The 24,803-nt window shown below is 27.6% G+C and overlaps 2 protein-coding genes across 8 annotated transcripts in view; one reads left to right on the forward strand and one right to left on the reverse strand.

Moving 5' to 3' along the window:
• Positions 1-24,803, reverse strand: part of LOC129906790 (peroxiredoxin-6-like) — a 261,543-nt gene that overhangs the window by 189,453 nt on the left and 47,287 nt on the right. The gene's annotated exons all lie outside the window — the stretch shown is intronic.
• The window catches only part of LOC129906766 (F-actin-uncapping protein LRRC16A), a 169,320-nt gene that overhangs the window by 116,371 nt on the left and 28,146 nt on the right, over positions 1-24,803 (forward strand). For 4 of the 7 annotated variants that reach the window (XM_055982674.1, XM_055982675.1, XM_055982671.1 and 1 more), the window contains exons 3-14: positions 1,713-1,763; positions 1,842-1,970; positions 2,089-2,172; positions 15,678-15,904; positions 15,965-16,126; positions 16,195-16,292; positions 20,122-20,309; positions 20,376-20,453; positions 20,514-20,695; positions 22,752-22,903; positions 22,976-23,227; positions 23,286-24,015. In XM_055982674.1, the coding sequence (XP_055838649.1) occupies positions 1,713-1,763; positions 1,842-1,970; positions 2,089-2,172; positions 15,678-15,904; positions 15,965-16,126; positions 16,195-16,292; positions 20,122-20,309; positions 20,376-20,453; positions 20,514-20,695; positions 22,752-22,903; positions 22,976-23,227; positions 23,286-24,015 (2,333 nt within the window). Of the gene's footprint in view, positions 1-1,712; positions 1,764-1,841; positions 1,971-2,088; positions 2,173-15,677; positions 15,905-15,964; positions 16,127-16,194; positions 16,293-19,558; positions 19,601-20,121; positions 20,310-20,375; positions 20,454-20,513; positions 20,696-22,751; positions 22,904-22,975; positions 23,228-23,285; positions 24,016-24,803 lie in introns of all 7 variants that reach the window. The other 3 variants (XM_055982672.1, XM_055982669.1, XM_055982670.1) reach the window with 1 other exon arrangement.

Below are 24,803 nucleotides of genomic sequence, written 5' to 3' on the forward strand. Positions count from 1 at the left end.
TTGATAGAAAAGTGCTTGAAAAAATAAAAAAGGGCAGGTTCAGAAACGTTAGGGACTAAATATTTAGGTAATTGCTCGGTCTCTGATTGGTCAACTGTCAAAAAAAAAACCTTCCAATTTAGGTAATTTTATTGGAAAGCTGACTGGAAAGTTAGGTGAGAAAATTCTCCTTAAAAATTTAGAAAAGTTTTTTTCTGTCAAAATGACAGCTGATTGCTTTTAACTATAGAATTACCTTAACAGAATTAAATATATTTGTGTAAAAAACGAGTAAAAATTGCATTATCGGTTATAATTAGTAGAGACAATTTTTCTTTCTCTGGGACGATTTCATCCCCACTACTCCTTAAAATTTGACAGATTTGACACCAAACAGACTTAGCATTGGAACAGATCTATCAATCAATTGTTTCAATATTCTTTCAAACTTCATGCGCTAACTTTTTTTTTAAGATTTTTGTTTATACAAAAATAATTATTTTTGAACTTTTAGGATTTTTGGTGTAAATTTTTTTAAAAGTTTCTTGTTGGGAAACACTGCGTCTACATGCTAGTTACCAACTAATAATGTTCAAAATCATCTGTTTAATGTTTACAAATTTAAAAAATTTCAGATTAAAAGAAGAATCAAAACTGGCAGAAATTATATCCATTATAAAAATATATAAAACAACAATAATGCATTTTTTTTTTTCAAATAGATAAACATGTAACCTAGAATATGATATTATGGTTATGGAAGCTAATATGTACTTGTACAATGTACATTATGCTTAATGAAAACATCATTTTTAAGTCTGGACTTTCTTAAATCAGTATAAAAAAAAATAACTTTACTCAGGTCATTCATTTCTATTTATGAGTGGATACGAATTTGTATTCAGTGCATACAGTACATATTTAGCACACAAAAGTCTCTAGACTCACAAATCTATAATCAGTCCATACAGATATTACTTACTGCATAAAACCTGGGGTCGAATTACGGCACACGATTACGATCATACTATAACGTTTTTACTATTTCTGTCTCTATTTAATTACTAGAAAACGATAGGGACACGTAGCAACCATTCGTTAACGAACGTATGCCGTAATTCGACCCCTGTACTTAGTACATTAAAGTTTATAAATTATATTCTAACTTATTAGCTAGTCTGTAAGCAGTACATACAAATCTATGTTCACTTAGTACATAGTACATTTCTGTATTGATTCAGTATTGTTTACCTTAAAATTTGTGATCTGTACAAATCTATAATGAGTACATAAAAATCTATACTCAGTTCAAACATTTCTGTAGTGTGTAAATAATAGTTTGTGTTCAGTACATAAAAGTACTCTTTTAAGACTTTTTTATGTACCTACTGAGTACAAACTTTTATAGACTCACTACAGATACGTTTGAATTGAGTATAGATTTGTATGTACTCATTTATAGATTTTGTACTTTAAAATCTCCATTGAGTACAGAATTTGTCTAGTGTGTACTGTTTAAAAATGATGTACTCAGAAAATATAACTCTATTCCCTATTCATATAGGAACCCATCAAATAAATTCCTTCACAGTTTGCTATAATGAGTACAATATGCACACATATATGCACTTTATTTTAACGAAACATAATATTGAATTTATAAATTTTTTAAACAATTTCTATTTAATCAACAAATATATTAATAATTTTATTTATTTATTTATTTTTTGCAGGTTTTTACACCCGTTCGTATATATTTGCTTATTGCCAAAGTTCCCACAAAGGTAAATTTCTCAGTTTAAAAAAATTTTTTTATTAAATATTTTTGAAAATATATTAAATATGTTATCAATTTATTTTAGATCGAAAGTCATTTTCATTATTTGGATATACATTCTGTGGAAAGTAAAAAGCCCTCACATTTTTGCATAATTACAAATGATAGAACTTATTCATTTGCAACAACCGGCGATGCGGGTAATTTTAGTTCGGTAAGTTTTTAATGACTTTTAATTAGTATTTCTTTTTTTTTTATTATTTTTTTTTTTTGGTTAAATTTCTTGGTCCTATAAGTAATTTTTCTTTATTAATTTTTTTTTTCTAATTTAGAATGCCGATGTTATCCTCACAGATTTGGCCTCAGCGATAAAACAAATTTTTCCAACAGTTCCTCTCAAATATATCATCAGAAGGGTAAGTTAATTTTTGTTGTTGTTGTTTTTTTTCTTTTAAATGGAGCACACTTAATTAAAATGCATTCCTCTGACGTTTACTGCACAGTTTAACCTCAATTTAATGGAAGCAACAAAAAAAAGTTCAAATAAAACTGAGAAAAATTAAAAATAAAAAAAAAATTAAAAATTTACATCCAATTGTCGAGTTCATAATAAACAGAGAGTGTTCCACTTTATGGCACTTGCTCGCCAAGTATAATTTCAGTCACAAAAAAAAAAGAAATAATAAAATCATTATTATTTTTTTTAAGTTTGAAAGTAATTTTTATAGTTTGTTCTTTAGGTGGGTGTTCTTTAGTGCAGTAATGCGTAATTAAAGTTGCAAAGTGCAACAATTTGGTTCGAGTTGTTCCGACATTAGTTTAAACTTGTGAACTTTTTTTTGTCACACTCACCATCGAGGAGTTGATCATTAGGGAGTTTAATTCGATGGATTGTTTTTGTTAGAAGCTCTAATTAGTATTGAGATTATGACTAAAGTACAAAATGTTGAAAGTTGAAGTTCAAATTAGTTTTTTTTAGAATTGGCTTTTTTAGTCCAAACTTTTAATACGAAATGATTTCTTTTATTAATTAGAAATAATATTTTTTTAAGTTTTGGTCATTAGTTGTCCAGCATGCAGAGCCAAAGCGAACGATTTTTTATCTTTATGTATGCATGAACGACTAACGTGTGTTTATTTGTTCCATCGTACCTTCTGAACTACTTATCGTAATTTGACAGTTTAAATATCGTTAGAAGCATCTTAGTTGCCCGCTGTTTATAGGCTATATGACGTCATATTAATTTTAATATAGCGCCCTCTAGAGACAAAATTCATGTCCCAATTTTTATTAAATCGATTTTAGCAATATGCTTTCCGAATTAAGTGCTTCCAAAATTGTTAGTATAGCTCGAAAGACACTTTTTATAAACTCACTTTAAAATTGAGTGTTTCAATAATATTTTTGAAGTGAAAACTTTTTTACTATCGTAGTGATTTGAAACAAGAAGAAACGAAAAAGCGACAGGAAAAATCAATTGATTGTAACTTTTTTGTTTTAATGGAGAGATGAATGAAATTTATACTGTAGAAAGGTAATTCAATAAACTATAATTTTGCAAAATTTCAATTAGGTAATTTCATATTCAAAATTCTGATATCACAATGAAAAGACGTTCTTTTTCTAAATACGTTATATCTTTTTATTTAGAGCACATACAAATTTGATTTGACTTTAAAACGCATGCTGATAGTATTACATTTCATTTAATATATCACAGATATTGGTACGTACTCTACAAATTACAAAATCTTAAATTGAAAGTAATCTCAGTTTGAAATTTTGACATGGTTGGCTTTAAAAAGTTGTAACTTTTTTTCTAGATGTCGTACAAATATGATGGGAACATCATATTAAAGCGTTAATGATAAGCTTTCATATGATGTAAAATTTGTTATAGGTTGTCATATAAAAAATGGATTAAAAGTGATAGTAGAAAAAAAGATTTTTTCAAGAAAATTTTTTTTTTAAGGTTTCACTTCTACCACGTGTGAATGATCTTTTTTTTATTTAATTTTTGGTATTTAACAAATTTATTTAATTTTTCTTGAAATTTTGTTTAATCTTGGATATTATACAATAACTATACGATGGTTATTCCAACACATCTTTCAGCGAAGGTCATGCAAGTTGTTCCTGGACAACATAAGATATTTTCTTCCACGCACTATATTATGTACAAATTAGTTAAAAAAAAGTATGTATTTAATAAATACACAATTAAAAAGAAATAAGAACATTTTTTCTTACTTTCTGTCATTTTGCTAAACAGTTTTCTTTTGCAAATATCATCGAAATGGATAGCAATACAACAATGATCGATACAAATATTTTCGACATCATGATAATTAATTTCTAATAATTAATGCTAAACTGTAGGGCAAATTTATACCAAAATTTTGCAAAAAAAAAATACTTAAAGTTGTTTGTTTATTTAAACCAAAAATTCCTTCAAAAATACACAAACAATGTGTTCTTTAAAAAGTAAAGACAGAATTTCTAATATTTATTTATTATTCAAAAAAAAATTTGTGTCTCAAATTTAAAATTAGCCGAAATTTTTTCAAGTGCTCAGTCAGAAGTTATTCAATAATTTTTCTTTTTATTCATGAAAAAAACAAAACAAATACAGGGGATTTATAATTTGTTTAGCTAGGAAATCAAAAACTGTCGCACAAAAAAACTATAATGTTTATTTTATTTAAATTAATTTATTAATTCAAAAACTATAAAAAAAAAAAAAAACAAATAAAAAAGCGATACAATTTAGCATAAACGTTTTATTTTCCATAAGAATCAAGAACTAAAAGAGCTCATTAAAATATTTTGGTCGAAAGTGAGTTTTTTTATAAGGAAAAAAAAAAAAGACTTTGTTATCTCATCAACAAGAATTGGACAAAATTGGACCCAAATAGCTCAACTTTGTCATAAAGATTTTGGCTAAAATGTGATTTTTTAAAGATTTGACGTTGCAAAGTTGCTCGTTCATAAAAATGTACTTGCGAAACTCTTTTTTTTTCGTGTGAGTCCTTAATGCAAAACAGTTACATAAATTCACGGAATTAAGAAATATTTAGAGCTCCATTAATCGAAAAAAAAATTTCATTAGGATGAACAGGCGGATCAAAGTTGATAAATTAAATTTAAAATAATTTAATTCAATTAATTAAATCTATGTCGTCACGTTATGAAGACGAAAAACTCATTTTGAAATTCGTAGAAGTATCTCAAAAAACATGAGGTCCAAGATTTTTTTAAAATTCAGATACGGATTTAGAATAAAAAAAAGAAAATATTCAGTTTTATTGAACATTGAATATTTTTTTTATACACATACACTAAGTAGTAAATAAATGCCCCCAAAGTGAAGGACTTATTCAAGTTTTTTTACGAAAATAAATAGGAGAGATGTCAAAATTGTGCTAATTTAAAAAAAAAATCCAAGAAATTACATAAAGGTTTAAAAGTCTTTTTTTCTACTTTGGTTTTTTTTTTTGGTATTGAAAAAGAAAATTCTATTTAAACGCTTATTCAGTCAAGGCACACCTCTGTGCAGTGTGCACCGCAACCCAATAAAAAATTACTACAACCATTTTTTTTTTTTTTTAATTTTTTTTTTATACAGGATATAAAATTGCATACATTGTTAAGTGCCCAAAATCATGTAACACATCTGCCAACGTACGTGTGGCATTTTGATCCTTCACAGCATTGGTTATTATCTGAGCACTATATTATTCAAAAATTAGCAAGCAAAAAATAAATATAGTTTAATAAATACAAAATTAAAAAGAATTACGAAAATGTATGCTTACTCTCGATCCGACTGCTAAACAGATTTGCTCTGCAAATATCATCGAAACGGACAGCATAACGATAAGGACCAATAAAAATACTTTCGACATCATGATGTTTTATTTCTGTAGTTTACAAAACTAAAAAAAAAAAAACAAAAAATAAATAAATCATCGGTTGCGACTTAAAAGTTAGAAGAAATTGTTGGTGATACGAAAAAAGTTATTTTAAATTATTTATAGTTAAAAGACTTTTTTTAAGACCCTACAAAATCGTGTTAAGTCATAAAACCAAATTAATTAATTAGGTCACTTTTCTAAATCAACAGTTTTATTTTATAATTTATTTAATTTCGTATAGAAAAGTAATATATTTTTAACTCTGGAATTGTTTTCTTGTATATTTTGTATACAACAAAAAAAAATGTCAAAATATTAAGTAATATTCACCTTTGTGTTTTTGTATTATCAAAAAATAATTTACTGAAAGAAAAATCTAAAAAACCATCTATTTTATACCAATTTTTTCGGACAGAAATATGACTGGAAGTTGTGTGCTTACTCTAAATAACATTCATTGGAACCTACTATGTGTCAAACAAAAACAATGTGTTCTGCAAATATTTATCTAGTTGTTTAAAAATTTTATTTTCCAAAGCTAAAACCATCCGAAATTTGTCTAATGATCAATTGCTTGCATTTTATTTATAATAAAAACAAATTTGTTTTTTTTTTTTTGCCTTAATTTTTAAGAGGGAAATAACACCTTGTAGGCACGAAATTGAGTAACATATTCAGCAGCGTATGAAACAATGAAGAAACATTATTTTACTTTGCTTTTTTATTACCTTTATTTGGTATGTCAATAGCTGACAGAATAGGCTAATATGAATTATTTTCATAATAAAATGGGGGCGTGTATCTAGATTCTAGACGGTCGCAAACTTCTTTTTTTTATCGGCCAATCAAGTAAATCCTTAATTTGTTAACCCATCGGGCTAAAATTTTGTGTGTGTGTTTTTTTTTTTCGGTTTATGTGTTTATGCGTATTAGAATTTAACGATATTATGGACCATTTTTCACCGACTTTTTTCTCAAATTAATGCCAAAAGTGAGTTAATTATAACAACAGGTTTTCCATAAAGCAAACTTTAAGTATTCTTCAAAATTTTTTTACCTAAATTGTCTAATTTCATTTTGTCTATGTTTATTCGCCCAAAATTTTCGTTTGTCCATCATTCAAAAAATTTTTTGAGCAATTTTTTTTTATTATAGTTAGTCTGAAAAATGAAAAGTCGTCTCAAACGAAGAGTTGAAAGAAGATTTTATAAAGTTTACCTATAAGTTAAGATAAAATGACCAAGGCAGTGGTAGAAGTGAAACCTTAAAAAATCATTTTTCTTGAAAAAAAACTGCACCTACTTAAATTTTTGCAATGCGCAAAAAGTTTTAAAAACAATTTATTCAAAACAACCATTTTCAAAAAACCAATATTTTTTTTTGCTTACATCATTAAATCCATTTTTTTATGACAACTTAAAATAAATTTTATATGATCTGAAAGCTTATTATTGCACCTTTTCTATGACACTTTCAATCATATTTCTACGATGTCTACAAAAAAAGTAAGAATTTTTCAAAGCCAACCATGTAGAAATTTCAAACTGAAATTACGGTACTTCCTACACTGGTTGCTGGTCATCGGCAACAAATCTCCACAGATGTTTTGTGGTAATTTTGAAGTTTTTCAAATTAAGATTTTTGTTTCTTCTAGAGCACGTAAAAAATATTTAAAGCCTAAACAATATGATATAAAATTTATTATATGTTGTCATATATACAAAAATAAAATGCACGACTGGGTCGCACGAACTTGCTCTTGGAGTTAAAGTTGCTTAAATTTTTAAGACTTTTTATATAGAAATTTAGAAAAAAAAATAAAATTCGTTTAAAAAAAAAATAAAATAAAATCTGAAATTGAATTGCCCTCCAAAACAAGTATGCAGTTTTGATTGATATATTAACGTGCATTTTTAGAAAAAAAATTTTCAAAATCGTTAGAGCCGTTTTTTAAAAAAACAATTTTTTATAAATAATTTTTGGGAAAAAAAGTTTGAAAATAAAATTGGTATGCCATTTTGTAGAAATCACTAATCAACATTTAAAAACAAAATTTCAAAAAAATTCAATGTCCCGTTTTCGAAAAATTCAAAATTTTTTTAAAAATCCAAAAACTATTTTTTTGGAAATTTTATTTTTGGTTTATATTTAAATTATATAAATGCTTCTTCTCAAAAAGTTTCGTTGAAATCGAATAAGAAGTTTCGGAGATATTCGAATTTAAAAAAAAACGGTTCTATGGCAGGTACCGTTAATAATGATTTTCGAAAAAAAAATTTTTCATTGAAATATAGACCTTAGCTCAAAACTAACATTTGAATTTTTTAAACAAAATCGTTGGAGCCGTTTTCGAGATATTTCAATTTTACTAAAATCGGTATATGACAAGTACCGTTATTTTTGGTCCAAAAAAATTAATTCCAAAAATCCCTCTGAAGAGTCGCCAAATAACGCTACATACCAAGTTTGACATTAATCGGTCCATCCGTTTAGGCTGTAGGTTCTTATACAGACAGACAGACTGACAGACAGACAGACAGACAGACGGACTTCCGGGACCCACTTTTTTGGCATTGTCTACCATCGTAATGTCATGGAAAATTGTTATCTCAACTTTTTTTTTTGTACGAATGCATAACTTGATATATAGTACCTATATCGCAAGTAAAAAATGGTGATATAAGAAAAAATGTTAAATTTTTTTTTTTTTTTTTCAAGAAAAATAATTTTTTAAGGTTTCACTTAAATTCTCTACAAAAAAGGTCTCTTAGTAATTTTCCCTAAATTGAGTTCTGAAGAAGTTATTCACGATTTAAATCGAGAAAAAAATTAAAAAATCAATTTTTAAATCGTGAATAACTTCTTCAGAACTCAATTTAGGGAAAATTACTACAAGACCTTTTTTGTAGAGAATTAAATTTCCTATAAGAATCTGTCGTGGTTTTATTTTTCTATTCACTTATTTGGTCATCACAAAATTCCAAAGTGAAACAGTCAAATTGAAAAAACACTTCGATTTAAAAAGCTTAATTACTCGAATACGGCTCGTCTGACGAAAATTTTCATTCAGATCTTTTTTGTAGGAAATTTAATTTTATATAAGAAAAAATGAACAGAAATTTTTTTACTTTGATCGTCTAGCAGTTCTGTTGTAACACATCATATCATGTATAAAAATAAAAAACACCGATGATAGACCTCTTAAAATTATTTTTAACGGCTCAAATTTTCACCAAATTTTTTTTTCATCATCCTGATCAAGATTTTCGAAGTAAATTTCAAAAAAAAAATATTTTATTTTTTTGGCCCAGTCTAGTATAGCTACCATTTTTGAAAAATAAAAAAGTCTTTAAAAAAGTCTGATCTATTAACTCGATTTTAATTTTTTTTTTTTTTTTAAATTGTCTTGTTTCACATACTTTCTAACAATTGTTTAAATTTATCCACCTAACCATTCCAACTCCGATTATTTACGAACCTACAAAATCTTCTATTTATATCTTCTCTCCACCTTGATGATGCCTGTCTGAATGCCAACCTGACTTACCCAAAAAAAACTGACACAAAAGCTGACTGTCAATCTCTTTATCATGTGCCAGAGAGTGTGCCTAGCATTTTTGTTAACTCATGCAAATATCAAGAAAAATAAAAAATATAAAAACAAAAAAAAAATTCTCATTTTCATCATCATTATCATCAAGATTCTTTGAATTCTTGCAGAGCGCACTCTGTTCTTATGGTATTTTTAGTAAAGAACACAAACAGTTTTTTTGTTTGTTCATTATTATTTTCCGGTGGAAGTACAGTAGAATAGCGCGTTTATATACGAAAGTCTATTCCTCCGTATACATCAGCATAATGAATTCCACTCTGCTAACACACAGAAGTGGAAATCTAGCACAAAAGCCTGTCATTCATTCTAGCACCGACGACGACAACAACAACGAACGACGACGACGTGTTTCCTTTAATCCTTGCGATATGATGACGAGTTTGCTGCTTCCTTTTTTCAAACTGTTTTCTCACATTTTTGATTCTACTAAATAAAAATCAGATCAACTACCTTCCCCACTAAGTCTCTCCACTAAACTTAAACGTTGACACTTTTTCTGTGAGCAACTCGAATGACTACAAAGGCATTCGTCCTTATATCAATTATTCAAGTTTAATTGCAACAATTTATTCATTTCAAAGGAAAAAAAAAACTCTTATACTCAAACACACACATCTTTTGCTTTTGTGTCGGATTCCTTGACACATATGGAATTAAGAGGACATAGTATCTTTCAGAGTCAAAACTAAAGAAGCCCAGATGTGCATCGCCCCGCATCGTTGTTCCGTTATATAAATAAAAATGGTGTCCAACTCAGCGAAAGCCCTATTGTCACTAATGCACGCGGCCGAAAGGCAGCCACCTTCAGTGTGACAGGTAAGCTCTCGTAGAAATGGCAACATAAGGGATTCATATAGTAACAAAAGAAAGAAAAAAAAAAATAAAAAGAAATGACCTCAATTTTAGGTCAGCGATTTCAGGACACATCCCATCGTCATATTAAAAAAAAAATGAAGATGAACTTTATGGATATCCAGTATCCGACCAACCATAAAGACTGTCATTGATTTTTTTTTTCCGCTAGATTTAATGAGATTTTTTTCTTGGCCAGGGGCAAAGAAGAATATGGGAAAGCACACAGTTTTGAGAAGGAGAGAGAAAAAAAGATAATAACTCCTTTTGTGGGAGAAATCCTTGTTCGAAATACCGAGTTTAATCGAAAAGTCATGTTTTTTTTTTTGCGTTTATTTGATTTAACTTCATGATATCTAGAAAAAGCACATGTGCATTATACATTCTAAGATTTCATATAAATTGGTATTCGATTTAGTACAAAAAAATACTGATTTGTAAAAGTTTTTAATCGAATTTCAGCATTGTATCGAAAGTAAAAAAAAAAGTATTTAGAATTATTATATTTTTTGATTCTCCCATATTTTATCGAAAAATGACTAAAAAGTTAAATTTTATAATGAAAGAATTAGATTACAAAAAAAAAATTAAAAATATTTCAAAAAAATTGTAATCGGTAAAAAAATTTGAGGGTATTTTTGATATTTTTCGTTTTTTTTTTTTTTTGACAATTTTTGATTTTTCCTGGCATATTTCTACTGGAACACGCCTCTTGACAAATATACTATATTTGAGTCAAACTAACTTTTACAAAATTAACAAAATATTTTGAAAGTTCAATAAAACATGTTATTTTCTTATTTCACACAAAGTAAAGAATTGGTAACTTTATAACTTTTGCACAGAGAACTTTTATGTAGTTCTAATATTTTAACGACTATGGGAGCGAAAAACTGGTACTTTCGACATTTGACCTTGAATAACTTGGATCGCAAGTTTCGAATTTATAAGGATTTAATATGTATCAAATTTTAGCGAGGTTGAAACAATTCCGAAGTGTTAAACATTTTCTGTTCAATTTGCCTGGACTAATATTTGAATAGTTATTTCAACACTTAGATTAACTTTATAAAAACTACTTATTTTAATGTACAATTTTTTACTTGCCATATAGGTACGTTATATCAAGTTATGCATTCGTACAAAAAAAAAGTTGAGATAACATTTTTCCATGACAATACGATGGTAGACAATGCCAAAAAAGTGAGTCCCGGAAGTCCGTCTGTCTGTATGTCTGTCTGTCAGTCTGTCTGTCTGTATAAAGAGCTACAGCCTAAACGGATGGACCGATTAATGTCAAACTTGGTATGTAGCGTTATTTGGCGACTCTCCAGAGGGGTTTTTGGAATTAATTTTTTTGGACCAAAAATAACGGTACTTGTCATATACCGATTTTAGTAAAATTAAAATATCTTGAAAACGGCTCCAACGATTTTGTTTAAAAAATTCAAATGTTAGTTTTAAGCTAAGGTCTATATTTCAATATTATTTTTTTGAAAATCATTATTAACGGTACCTGCCATAGAACCGTTTTTTTTTCAAATTCGAATATCTCCGAAACTTCTTATTCGATTTCAACAAGAAGCATTTATATAATTTAAATATAAACCAAAAATAAAATTTCCAAAAAAATAATTTTTCAATTTTTAGAAAAAATTTTGAACATTTTTTTTTTGAAAAATCAAATTTTCGAAAACGGGACATTTAATTTTTTTGAAATTTTGTTTTTAGGTGTTGATTAGTGATTTCTACAAAATGGCATTACAATTTTATTTTAAAACTTTTTTTCCAAACAATTTTTTTAAAAAACACCTCTAACGATTTTGAATTTTTTTTTTCTAAATATGCACGTTAATATATCTATCTATCTGTAAAATTTAAATCCACTAATTTTAATCAAGAGTTTTTGAGAGAATGGTCCCCAACTCAGAATTTTGGAAAAAAAAACTTTATTAAAAATTTTTACATGACTTTTTTTCAAACTTTTTCGCAGTAAAATATCAATATATATTTTAAAAAATTTTAGCCATAAATATTATCAGATCAATTCCGAAGAGGAAAAGGTACTATTTATTACAGTTTTGAAAAAATTGGATTTTTTGATAAAAACTGAATTTTTGCATTGAAATAATTGATTTTCTCAAAGACTTTGGCATATAAGAACTTTAAACTTTTAATATTTAACTTTCAACAATATAATAGCTATTGAATGAAGAAAAAATATCTTTACATTTAAATGTTGAACTTAAAAAAAAATAAGTTATTTTTTTTCAACACTTCTATTAAAAAAGTTCTTTGAAAATGAAATACTTTTTAATTTTTTTCATAAACTGTAATACATATTGACATTTCGTTTTATAATTCCAAATCATAATAGATGTTGCCAACAAAATTTGAAAAATAAATGCATTTTATATTACGAAAAAGTTTTAAAAAGGACATGCTAAAATTTTTTCAATAATTTTTTTTTTTTTTCAAGATCTGAGTTAAATTACCATTTTTTCAAAACCCTTTCTAAAATTTGCTAAATTTTAGTTTTACAAAAATGAATAAACTTCTAGCTTTTTAAAAGTGTATATTTAAATATTGTAGGTGTTTTCGTTGTGTTCAAATATTTTTTTTTTGTGTTTAAAGTCTATTTGCGAGAAAATTGCATTTATCGCCTAAACAATGAAAGATGGTCCTATATATAGATGTTTTCCTTTAATTGCCTAAACAAGGCAATCTTTTGGCATTATGAAATTCAAGCAAAATTTTTGAAAAAAAAATTCAAAACGGCAACAGCGGCAATTTTTAATCTATAAACTTTAAAGTATTTTTAATTACCGACCGACGTTTGAAAAAAAGATCATCAAAATCACATTTTGAATTGTTTAAAAAATGAGAAAAAATTAATAAACTCTTTAATAAATTAACATTAAAACAATAATGAATTAATAAATTAAAAAGACAAATAAAAATTATGATAGTGTATCAGGCAGGGATGGAAAATGACATTTTTTAATTGTACTGAAAATTTAATTTGTATTGTACTAAAATGGATACAATTGTATTGAAATAAATTTTTCACACGATAAATTAATATAAAATTTAATCAAGATGTTTTATTTGCAAGAACTCTTAAATTTTGCATATACATTTCATAATTTTCTGCGTAAAAGAGTAATTTTTATTTAATTTCGTCATAAATAAATATGAGAAAAAGTACATATTCACAAAAGACTACAGTTATTGAAAAAATTAAAAAATAATTCTAAATCGTGTTGACTCAAAAATAAAAGTGCAATTTCGGATTTCAGGTAATGGCTCAGTTTTGAACTTAAAATTATTTTTATAAAATTAAATATTCGGTAATTACCACAACTCTATGAAAAGATATAGTGTTAACACTTTTTCAACATAAAGACGAGTTTTCTTAGAATTTCATGAAATTTAATCTACACTAACATGCCTTTCCCTTTGAAAATTGTTTTTTTTTTTTATTGATTTACTGAATTTATAACAGAGTGAATTCTGTGTTTTGCATTTCGACTTTGTAAGTCTCTAATTCGAACAGCATTTACAATATTTGCTGATGAATGTTGAAAAAAGTAGGACAAATTGATCAATTTTATAAATATTTTCAAAAAATAAGTCACTCTCAAATAGTAACATTTATTTTGATTCAAAAAATCTCAAACTAAATTAAAACTTAAACAAATGGATCTGTCGTGTTTTAATACTTTCGATTTCCTTTTTTTTTTTTAAATCTTAGATTGAAAAAGAATTTTTAAAACACAGATTAAAAAATTGTATCGAATTTAGTCAAATTGTATTTTTGTACAAACCCATTTGTATCGAATTCGATACAATTGTATCGACTTTTCCATGCCTGGTATCAGGTACTCATTTGATGGTTAATCCGTTGCTGCTGTAAAATTTTGAACGATTAACTAATACAAATATTATTTAACAACTGTTTCTATAAAAAAAAGTTACGTATGCACCACAGTGAACCACTGTCATTACCACTTTTGTTAACAAAAATATATTTAAAAATTTTGGTCGTTTTATATCATAACCTTGAGTTGTATGTCGCAAACATATATGTATTTACTTTTAAGACACCTCGAATAGTTTTTCAAACAAAAAAAAATTTGTTATTTAAAACATTTTACTTTGGTATTTTTGCCATTCAAAAAATTGGTACATATTCTAATTGGAACTTCAGACTTACATCTATATCTTCCAATATGTTCTTTGGAAATCACTCTCATCTTCGAGTATTTTATCAACTAATCGCATCGACCGCGTTAATTTTTTCTCGCTCTTTTGAGTAAAAGTCAAATTGTATGGAGATGATCATAAATTTATTTATAATTTTCCATTAAATTCAAAATATAAAATTATACCGAACAAGTTGAAAGATTTATATCATTTTTCTGGCTTATAAGCTGCTTATTTTATTTATATTTTTTAAGAAGCACCAATGTAAGTCTTACACGAATCCCTTTCATTACAGTTATTAATAATGCCAAACACAGCAACTTTTGTTTGCAGTTCATAACCTCTTCAAAAATTGGAATGTTTGTTGCTTCTATTTAAAATTTAAATAAAATACAAAAAAGTCTGTGACCCGATAAGGATATTATATTTTCTATAATTTTTTTTTCATTTATTTTCACTTCCCGTTGAACTTTTTGTAAGTAAAAAAGGTTTCAATTAAGGAACTTGAGAAATATCTTCAATTTAAACAATATTCTTTTGCTTTAACCAAGTTACTCTCCAACTCTGAATTCCTTAACAAAACATCTTGGGGAAATGTCATTCTGTTTATTTAAATGAAAATCACCTTAAACAAAGTCGTGAATAAGATTGAAATTAGGAATTCTTCAACAAAAGACAACATCTTTTGTTTTTTTTTTGTCTTTATGTAAATTGAAACGTTTCCTTGTCACTACCGTTTATTATTTGTCGTCCTCATGACGACTTAGAGCTATTTTCTTAAATAAAGATACTTGAAGAGCTCCTGACTTCTTAGTTTTAGTATACAAAACTGGACATTTTCACAAGAAAAACAAAAATAAAACTGGACAGGACAAAACTTTTTTTGTGTAGATTTCAACAGACAACACAATTTTTAGTTACATAAACAAGAATTTTTTGGGTGTTATATCTTAAGTGTTGTTTGTTTCTTTTTTTTTTTCTTTTTTATAGTCTTCTGATTGTGCCTTTTATGAAAAGTAGAAACAAATATATACGTCCTGTTTTCTCAGAGACGAATCATTTTTGAGCAAAAAAAAAAAAAATAAAGAAAAATAAAACGAAAAAGTCTGAAGGAGAAAACTTTTTAAGTGCTACATGTCCAATCTGTAGCCAGAGATTAATTTCACTTCCTTTTTTTTTTTTTTTATTTTTCATTTTATCTTACAAATGGATGAGAACTATGAACCTACTTGAACTCTTAAGTTTGCTCCTTTTGAATTGTAAAAAGAAAACCTTAAAAAAAATACTGTTTTTTTCCAAATTAATAAAACAAAAATATCTTCTTTCACTCAACAGATCGATATTCATCCGCCAGAACGAGAATCAATTTTTTCTGAAGAACTGAGACCATCTGACCCGCGTAATGTTGGCCCATGTGGGGGCTTTAGCACCCAATATGCCTGCATGTGTGACTTCCATGGGGTGCCATATAGAGAAGAAGTCGCTTGGGATATTGACACCATCTACCTATCGCATGACACAAGGATACTGAATTTAAGAGATTTTGATCATTTGGAACCGAAGTAGGTTCTTTGAAGTTTTTTTTTTTATAATTTTTCTTAAATATAAATCTTCTGTTTCAGAGATCTAATGGCAATAGTATCTGCGTTAGAATACAACACGTTTTTTCGTGGCCTAAAAGCTTCCCATATGAGATTGTCACATGAAACACTTGAAAGAATATTACACGTGTTAAAAAGATCAATGTGGCTGGAGGAGTTACATTTGGAAGCGTTAGGTTTAAGGTTAGAATTGTTTGTTGAATTGTTTAAAAATTGAAAAATTGTAATTCTATTTTATTAATTAAATACAGGTCGGATTTTCTTCATAAATTAGCTGTATCTGTGATTACAAATAACAATCCTGCGATTCGTACTATCGATTTGAGTCATAATTTAATTGAGGACAAAGGTGAGTTAATTTTTTGAAAATTTCAAATGTTTTATTTATGTTTATATTTTTATATCATTATGTACAGACACACTTACTTCAAATCAAAAAATCACCTTTCACACAAATTATAAAATGTATACAATCACGTTTAATCACTTCGTGTCACAAAAGTTTAATATTGTTTTCATCTTTGGCACAATTGATGAAAATTCAATACTTCAAAAAAATCCTCATTATATAAACTTCTTATGACAGTTATAAATAACACCTTTTGGTTTAGATATCACTATTTACCAATTGGTTTACATGCACTTTAAATCAATCAAATTATGAATTTCTTACAAGATTAAGAAATAAAGAAAGAAACAAACGTGCTACAAAATTCTGCATTGCGAGTTTAAACGAAGTGTAACTTAATTTGAAAGTTTACTTTTACTCGTATATACATTGAAGACCTCTTGAGTTTTGGAAATTTGTTTGGGTTAAAATATTTTACCTAAACAAAAACGAACTTAAAATAAATTGTTTCTCTGGAAAACATTAATGAAACATTCAACTTGCGAGAGTTAAGCATTGTGAAGCATTATGTGGAGTAAAAGATTGCATATTCTAGTTTAAGAAGGTGCGCTCTCCCTAGAAAAAGTTTCCACCAGACTGTAACTTGATACAGAACTAAATTTTTAAATTTGGCCAAAAGTTAAAAGTTTCCGTTTTTTTATCTTTGAACAATAGTTTTTGTAAAATATTTTAAATTGGATTTTTAGACTGATATTTTGCTGTAGGTTCAAAAATCTACGTTTCCTTACGATTTTTTTAATATTTTTCATTAAATTGACTTAAAAATTTAAGCAGCTTGTGTTTTCGATATATGTAATCCAATTTGAAGTAAGGTTTCAAGTTGGTAGTAAAGTAGAGAAATTTCATATTGTATTCTAAAATATGACTGACTGAAATTGGTTATATTATATGGTTTTACCAATAGTTTTCTTTATGATTTTTGAAGAAAAAGTCAGCGTTTTAAGATTCATATGTGTAAAAAAAGCTTACATTTCAAAATCTATATCTCTATCCATTTTGTTGGGCTTCAAAAAAAGTTGATCTCCTGTTTTCTCAAACAGCTTACTAAACAAGGAAAAAATATCTCGGACTAAAGGCAATTAATAGTTCCTAAAATTTGCATATCGTCGGCTTAGAGTGAAAAACAGCGAACCCCACTTTTACACACCTTGCACAAATAGATGAAAGGGTTGAAAATTGACGAGGCTAGAGTATTTGCAATGTTTGAAGGTCTAAAAAACCGTTTTATGTCCCTAAATCCAGATATATGATGTATTTTAAAAAGCAAAGTATGCAGTTTAAATATATTCAATATGGCCTACAAAACGTATCAAGTCACCAGACAAATATTTTCAAATTTGTTTTTTTTTTTTTGTTTAACAGTGCATTGAAATGTAAAAATCTGTAATTCTTCTAAAATACACAAGAGCCAAAAACTAAGTTAAATACAAAATTTGGCAGATACGTGTCAAGTTATTTTCTTTTTGCTCTCTAATAACATTAATATTATTTCAAATACCTTTCTTGCTGATTTTTGGTGAATTATTTCTCAAACATAGAATTTCACGGTTTTGACTTTTAAACGTCCATATCTCGAGTTATAGATTTTTTACATTTTTTGTTGAATTTTGTGACTTTTATATTTATTAACAATATCTATCGATTCCAGTATTAATTTTTTTCTACCACTTTTTGTTAAGGAAATAGCTTTTTGAACTTTTTCTAAATTCACCTCAGATCACCCTACCCTTTTTCTAAATTCACCTCAGATTACCCTAATAAAACGTCAAATTTCTAAAAATTCTGAATTTACAAATTTTTAGATTTAATTTTTTTCTGGCATAATACTTTTTTTACAACTCTAAGACTTACCATTAGAGTGTGCCGAAAAACAGTTTTTTGAGCTTCAAATCGTAATAGTGCGGAAAAGTTGCGAATGGTGAAGACTTAGAAGGGTTAAAAAAATAACCAAAATGAGTTCATATTTTCCGGTCGCGCATCGGCTCTGAAGTTTGAAAAAAATTTTAAAATACATATGGTATTTTTACAAAAAAAATTTTACCACCCTAACATATTATTTTTTGAACATAAAAGATTTACAAAACTCATATAATGTATGAGATAAATATTAAGTAACAAAAAAATTGGTTCAAATTCGTGAAGGACTTCTGGTCGCGCATGTGTTTCAAAATATGTCGTAAAAGCAAAAATCATATTTTTACGATATTTTTTCTTTTTTATAAAAAAAAAGGCGAAAATTCTATTTTTACGATATATTTTCTTTTCTTATAAACTAATTGGTAAATTATTATTTTTGCCGAATTAGAAGTAAAAGTGAAGTTGACACAATCAGCGAAAGTCATGCACTCACTCGCTGAAGATTTAAAAATCTTTCGATCAAGAACGCTTTAACTGATTACCATTCTCCTCGCCGCACAGTGGTGCCTTTGGTGCTTTTTGGCTTCAAAAATCATTTCCACGACTATTTCTTGACGAAAGGTTATGAAATTTAGTACACTAAAGTATATTAGTATAAGAAATACGAAAAAGCTGCCAACTTTTTTTTACTCAAAATTGTGGTTCCAAAATGGTGGACAGAATATGCGTTTGTGGAATCTTCTTTTGGAAAATTGTTTATAAGCTTAAAATTTGACTAACGACTTTTGATTTAGGCACATTTTTAAAACAAAGTTCAAAAAGTGCCGAAGTAGTAAACCGCAAAATTGTAAAATATATAAAAATTTGGTTTTGTAGTCATCCTTCTCGCTGGATAAAAACCTAAGGTTTTGTGTACGTTCACTTTTCCTTAAAAATATCAATCTTGAAATTAAAAACAGTTTAAACTGTATTTTTTTTTTTTTTTCAATTTTATTACATAATTGAGTTTCTAGAGTCAGAATGCAAATAAAAGAATGGGCCTAAAACCCAGCTGAATCAGGTGTTTCTCTAATCTTGTTAAAAGGATAATTAAAACCAAACGAATTTAGTACTTTAAGAAGATTTAAAAGTAATGTCTATAAACAAATTGTACAATATTTAAGGACTGAAATTATAAGGGGTTTGAGAAATCATCTTGTCGAAAAACTGAAATAATTAATTTTTTTTTAATCCTCATAAAACACTCAAAATACAGAATCCATAACCCAATACTAATTTTTTTAAATTGATTGATATTCTACCAAAAAAGTTTTGTATTCAATCGTGTGTACTGTATTTTTTTAATGTAGGTGCAACATCGTTGTGTGCCCTACTTGGAAAAATTGTTCAAGGTTTGACTAATTACAAAAATGTTGATGTTTATAAAATAATTGTTTACTAGTTTTTACATTTATTTTCAAATTTTCAAAATTAGTTTTCAAAATCAGCCTTATTATAGATATTTTCTATTTAATTTGTTGCTTTCATCTTTTCTTATTCACTATCCAATTTCTTTGCATAAAAAATTCTTTTTTTAAGAAAATCTAATTGTGTTAATTTCTTTTCAAATGATTTATCTGCTATTTTTTTTTTTTATTATTTATTGTGAAATATATTTTGCAATATTTAAATGTTTATTAAAAATTAAAAACAAATTGAATGAACAAAAAAAAAATCTAACTCTTGCCTAATTTAATATTTGTTTATCTTTTTTTTTTCAATGGGAAGTTGTTTTTTATATTTAAAAATGCTTTTTCACTTTGAAATAAAACTTTTTTCAGTGCACAATTCCTTTTTCTTATTCAGCATTAAGAATTTTATTTAAAACAAAAGAAAAAAAGAAAATTAATTTTAATTCTATACATACTTTTAGGCGCAATACATCTGGCGGGTCCAATAGCAAAAGTATCAAAAGGTCTATGTAAATTGGCTCTAGCACATTGTGGTCTAACATCGAAAGGCGTTAATCAGATGTCACATTCTTTGTCACTTAATCAAAGTATTTCCAATTCGTTAACGTATTTAGATTTAAGCGGAAACAGCCTAAAAGATGATATTACCGTAAGTTACAAATAAAATACACATTTTCAACTTATTTAGTTATCATTATTTTTTTATTTTTTCTAGAATTTACACAATTTTCTGGCCCAACCAAACGTTCTAGAGCATTTGGACCTCTCATCGACTGATATTACTTTAGAGAATGTAAGTTTTATACTAAAAGATAAATTTAAAAAATATTAAAATTTATTTATTTTATTTCAGTTATTTGGTGCCCTATTACGTGGTTGTGCAACACATTTAAGCAATTTAAACGTCTCACACAATTCGTTTAGTACAAAAAAAGGAAAAGAAATTCCACCATCGTTTAAACAATTTTTTACAAGTACATTAAGTTTGAAACATTTGAATATTGCCGGATGTAAATTGCCAATGGAAGCATTGAAGTAAGTTGAACTTTATACCAATACAATTTTTTTAATTTCGTTTCTATTTGAGGAGTACAAAGTTCTAATTAAAATTTATTGTAAACCTGTTTCTTTGTTAAGTTTAATTTTGGTTTAGATTTTTGTTTTTTTTTTTTTCAATTGTTTTTCAACTACCTGCGCCCTTATTCAGATTAACTTCTTTCAGACTATTGCTAGACCTTCTTCTTTTATTTTCACAACTAGAGAGACAGACAGATGTGAATTCTACTAAAGATTCACTTATCCTTTCTGGCTTCTTCTTCTTCTGTGGGCTTAGTCCTTCTGAGTATGCTCAAATTTTTAAACTTAACGTTATTGTTTTCTTTATAAAATTTTTCACTATCACAACGCTATGGATGCAGTTGTGGGGAATTCCACAACCCTTTTCGTTGTGCCAAATTTAAAGAGTTGTGATTTTCATTTCTCTGTTGAATCTCCACTTACATGTTAATGGTAGAATCAAAATTTACTGAAAGATATAGATGAACACCTTAAATACCTCAAAATTGTTGCTATCAAGTATATTATGTAACTCATGTCTCCTGCACATTTAATAGATTATGTTTGGATATGATAACGGTTTTTATCTGCTTTTATTTTGTATGTTGTATAAGTCAGGAAATAGGACACCATGGCGTATGAGTAAGATTTTTTTAAGTCGAAGAGCTATTTAAGTTTTAAATTAAAATTAGCATGTCTTAAAGTGTTATCGGTACAATTTATTTTGTTCAAAGATAACAAAAATTTAAGCAAGAGGAAGATCACTCTCGCTGACTCTGAGCCATAAAAACCTACTAATTATAATAAATTTTTGAAAACTGAAAACTTTTGGGAAACACGACCGTTTCCTTTACTTTTCATTTTTTTGTTGTTTAGTCTTTATGCTTTAGGGCTCTAAATTATGATTCTAAAAAACTTTGATGTGTGAAAAGGGTCACTTATCGTCTAGATTCTATAAAACTTAAAAATGTATATTCTGCTATTTTTAACCGCGAAGTCCAGAATTGGTTCCCTTTTTTCTTGCCCATTTATCATTTAATTCGTTACATTTCAAAAACTATTATTTTAACAGAAAAAAATCTTTTCGGTTAGAAATAACACTTTTCTGAGCAGCAGAGATATAAAAAAAATTCATATCCATAGAAAACAAAACTGAATATCTGTGAAATTTGAACTATTCGTCCCTTTGTAAGGCGTGATTCTTAATTTCCCTGAAAACCAATTATGTTACAATTGCATTGTAAGCTCTAAAAAATTTTAAGGGTGCCTTAAACTAAATATCCAATACCGATTTTTTTCTGTTAGTTAAAAATTTCTTTTCAAATTCGTAATTTAATTGTTCATGTTCAATATTTCTCTTCGAAGCAATTGCAAATTTTATTAAGTCTTGGAACAATATTTCGCAAAATTCATACTTAAAAGACTCTTCTTAATACTTGATTGGGGTGTGTAGCATTGAACATTCATCTTCTAAACTATTCCCACAAGTTGCAGTTGTGCAAAATTTAAATAAGTACTTACTTGAAATCTTTGTTAGCATTGTTTCTTACTAAGCAAAAACCCGTGGTTGGGGTTTCTTGCAACTCCTACTATCGAGACTTAACACTGAAGTCTAAAGCTGTTTAGCAACATGTTTTTCTACTAACGATGTCTTTTCGAAAATCTCCTGCCAATTATATTGGCGCAAAATTTTAAGTGATTTAGTAAATTGCTAAAGCCATTTTAGTAATTTACTTAGCTCAAAATCTGTCTGCTTTTGACTAAAGTAAATTACTAAAAAGGCTTTAGGATTTAACTTAATTGTTTAAAATTTTGCGCCATTGTTTTTCCAATTTTTTCACCAAAATCTTTAACGAGTGCTATTCTAGTTCTTTCCTGTTTCGAAATTTATTGAATGTTTAATTCGTTTCTAATAGTGATTTATTGCAGAGTTTTTGTTTCATAAATGTTTTGTATGCATTTAACTTTTAACTCCTGCAAATTTATTCAAAAATGTTGTGTTTCATAATAATTTATTTTTTTTTCTCAATTTTAGGAATTTACTTCTCGGTCTTGCATGCAACGAGTCAACAGCTGGGCTGTACTTAGATTTAAGTAGCAATTCATTAGGTGCCCAGGGTGCTCATGTATTAGAATCATGTATCCATGGGGTTCGTGTTTTACAAAGTTTAGACATAAGTGACAATAGTAAGTATTTTTTATATCTCCTATTCATTTAAATAAAAAAAATTCTAACCTAAAAATCTTATTCTTTTCTAGATTTGGATGCCGAATTAGCATCAGTATTAACTGCTGTATCAAAGAATCCTTCAATTCGAACATTACACATGACCCGTAGTCTTACCGGTATGAAACCTAAACACATTCCAACTGTAATGGATGCCCTGGTCAATCTTATACAAAAAGATGATTTTCCTCTAGCTGAATTAGTATTGTCGGAAAATAAGCTCAAAAATGATATTCATGATTTTATAAATGCCTTAGGAAGCAATCAGAGCTTACAGAAATTAGGTAAAAACTAATCAAATCTGTGATTCCGAAACCAATTCATGATTTTTTTCTTTTCTAGATATAAGTGGAAATTACATGGGTGATGTAGGAGCAAGGCTCTTAGCTAAAGCACTGCAAATCAACAATAAACTACGAACCATTTATATGGACAAAAACAACATAACCCTACAAGGCTATGGAGATATAGTGTATGCCCTTGAGAACAACCATTCAATGAGAACGATACCATTTCCGGTATTTGATATAGCGCCACATCTCAAAAATCATCCCGAAAAGACCGATGCTATAATGAGAAAAATGCAAGAACTTCTACTCCGTAATTGTAACGGGCTAAAACGACAAAATGGCCAAGGATTCCGATTGCAACATGGTTTCATGTTATCCTCCACACATCAACTCGTTGATAAATTGGTTGCTGAAACCCAAGATACACTATCCATAGCTCCAGGTAGTGAATGTTGTGCTGTGCAACGTTTAATTGATGATGCAGAAAATTGCAAACAACTTATGCCTAAGTTGCAAGAGGCTGTGCGTTGTGAATCCCATCCCGTTGAGGTGAAACTAACACGAATTGCTAGTGATTTAAGTTATACAATTCAAAGTCATTTGGAGGAGACTATGGAAACTATGATTCGTACTGGAATTGAACAGTGTCCGAAAACATTTGGCTGCCAAAATGTTATAATTGATTTGAGGAAGGCATTGTGCGAGAGGCTAGTCATACCGGATGATTTTTTGCAAACTTGTTTGCTTAATAATGCTGGAAGTGAAATTATGAATAAAGTAGCGTAAGTATTGAAAATTGAATCTTTGAACATTTTAGAATTTAAATCGTTATATACTGGGTTCATGCTTAAAAATTAGAAGTTAAATCTTTCACAGAATCGAGAAGAGGAAATATAAGGTTTTAAAAATTAGGTTCAACTGAATTGTTTTAGACGTTTTTCAACACCAAATTAATTATCCAAGCTAAGTGGCTAGAGAAAACCTGTATTACTGTATATTTGTTAATTGTTCAAGCACCTTACTTTATTTTAGATATCATTGCTATATTTATAAAATCTTACTAATAAACTAATTGGGGTCTGATTGTTAAGGTCTGAACCTTCCAAAAGCTTGCTACACAGAATATTAAATTACATTTCAATCCATTTTGTATTTTCCTTTACTTTTTTCATAATTTGAGGCTTTAGACAACTTTATAGATGCAAGAGATATTTTAATCAAGGGTAAAGCAACTCTAGGAACAGGACCGTTTTTAGGATCTATTTTATTGAAAAATAGTTGGTAGCAAAAATCTTTTTATGTTTTATGTTAATTTATTAAATTCACTATTTTTCTGCTTAAAGTCAATGATATTAATTAAAAATGTACTTAATTTTCATTTTCATCACTAAAATCAAATAAAAATAAAAACCCAAAAACAAAAAGATGAATTTACTTTTTCATTTGCATCTAAAAATAAACATTATCAAAGCCCAAATAAAACATTAAACTTTAAAGGCACGCAGCAAAACTCAGGCACAGAATTTTGAAAATATAAAAAATATGGTATTTTTCACGCATTTAAAGTTAT

This window comes from Episyrphus balteatus, chromosome 1, assembly GCF_945859705.1.
Source record: "Episyrphus balteatus chromosome 1, idEpiBalt1.1, whole genome shotgun sequence".
NCBI lineage: Eukaryota > Metazoa > Arthropoda > Insecta > Diptera > Syrphidae > Episyrphus > Episyrphus balteatus.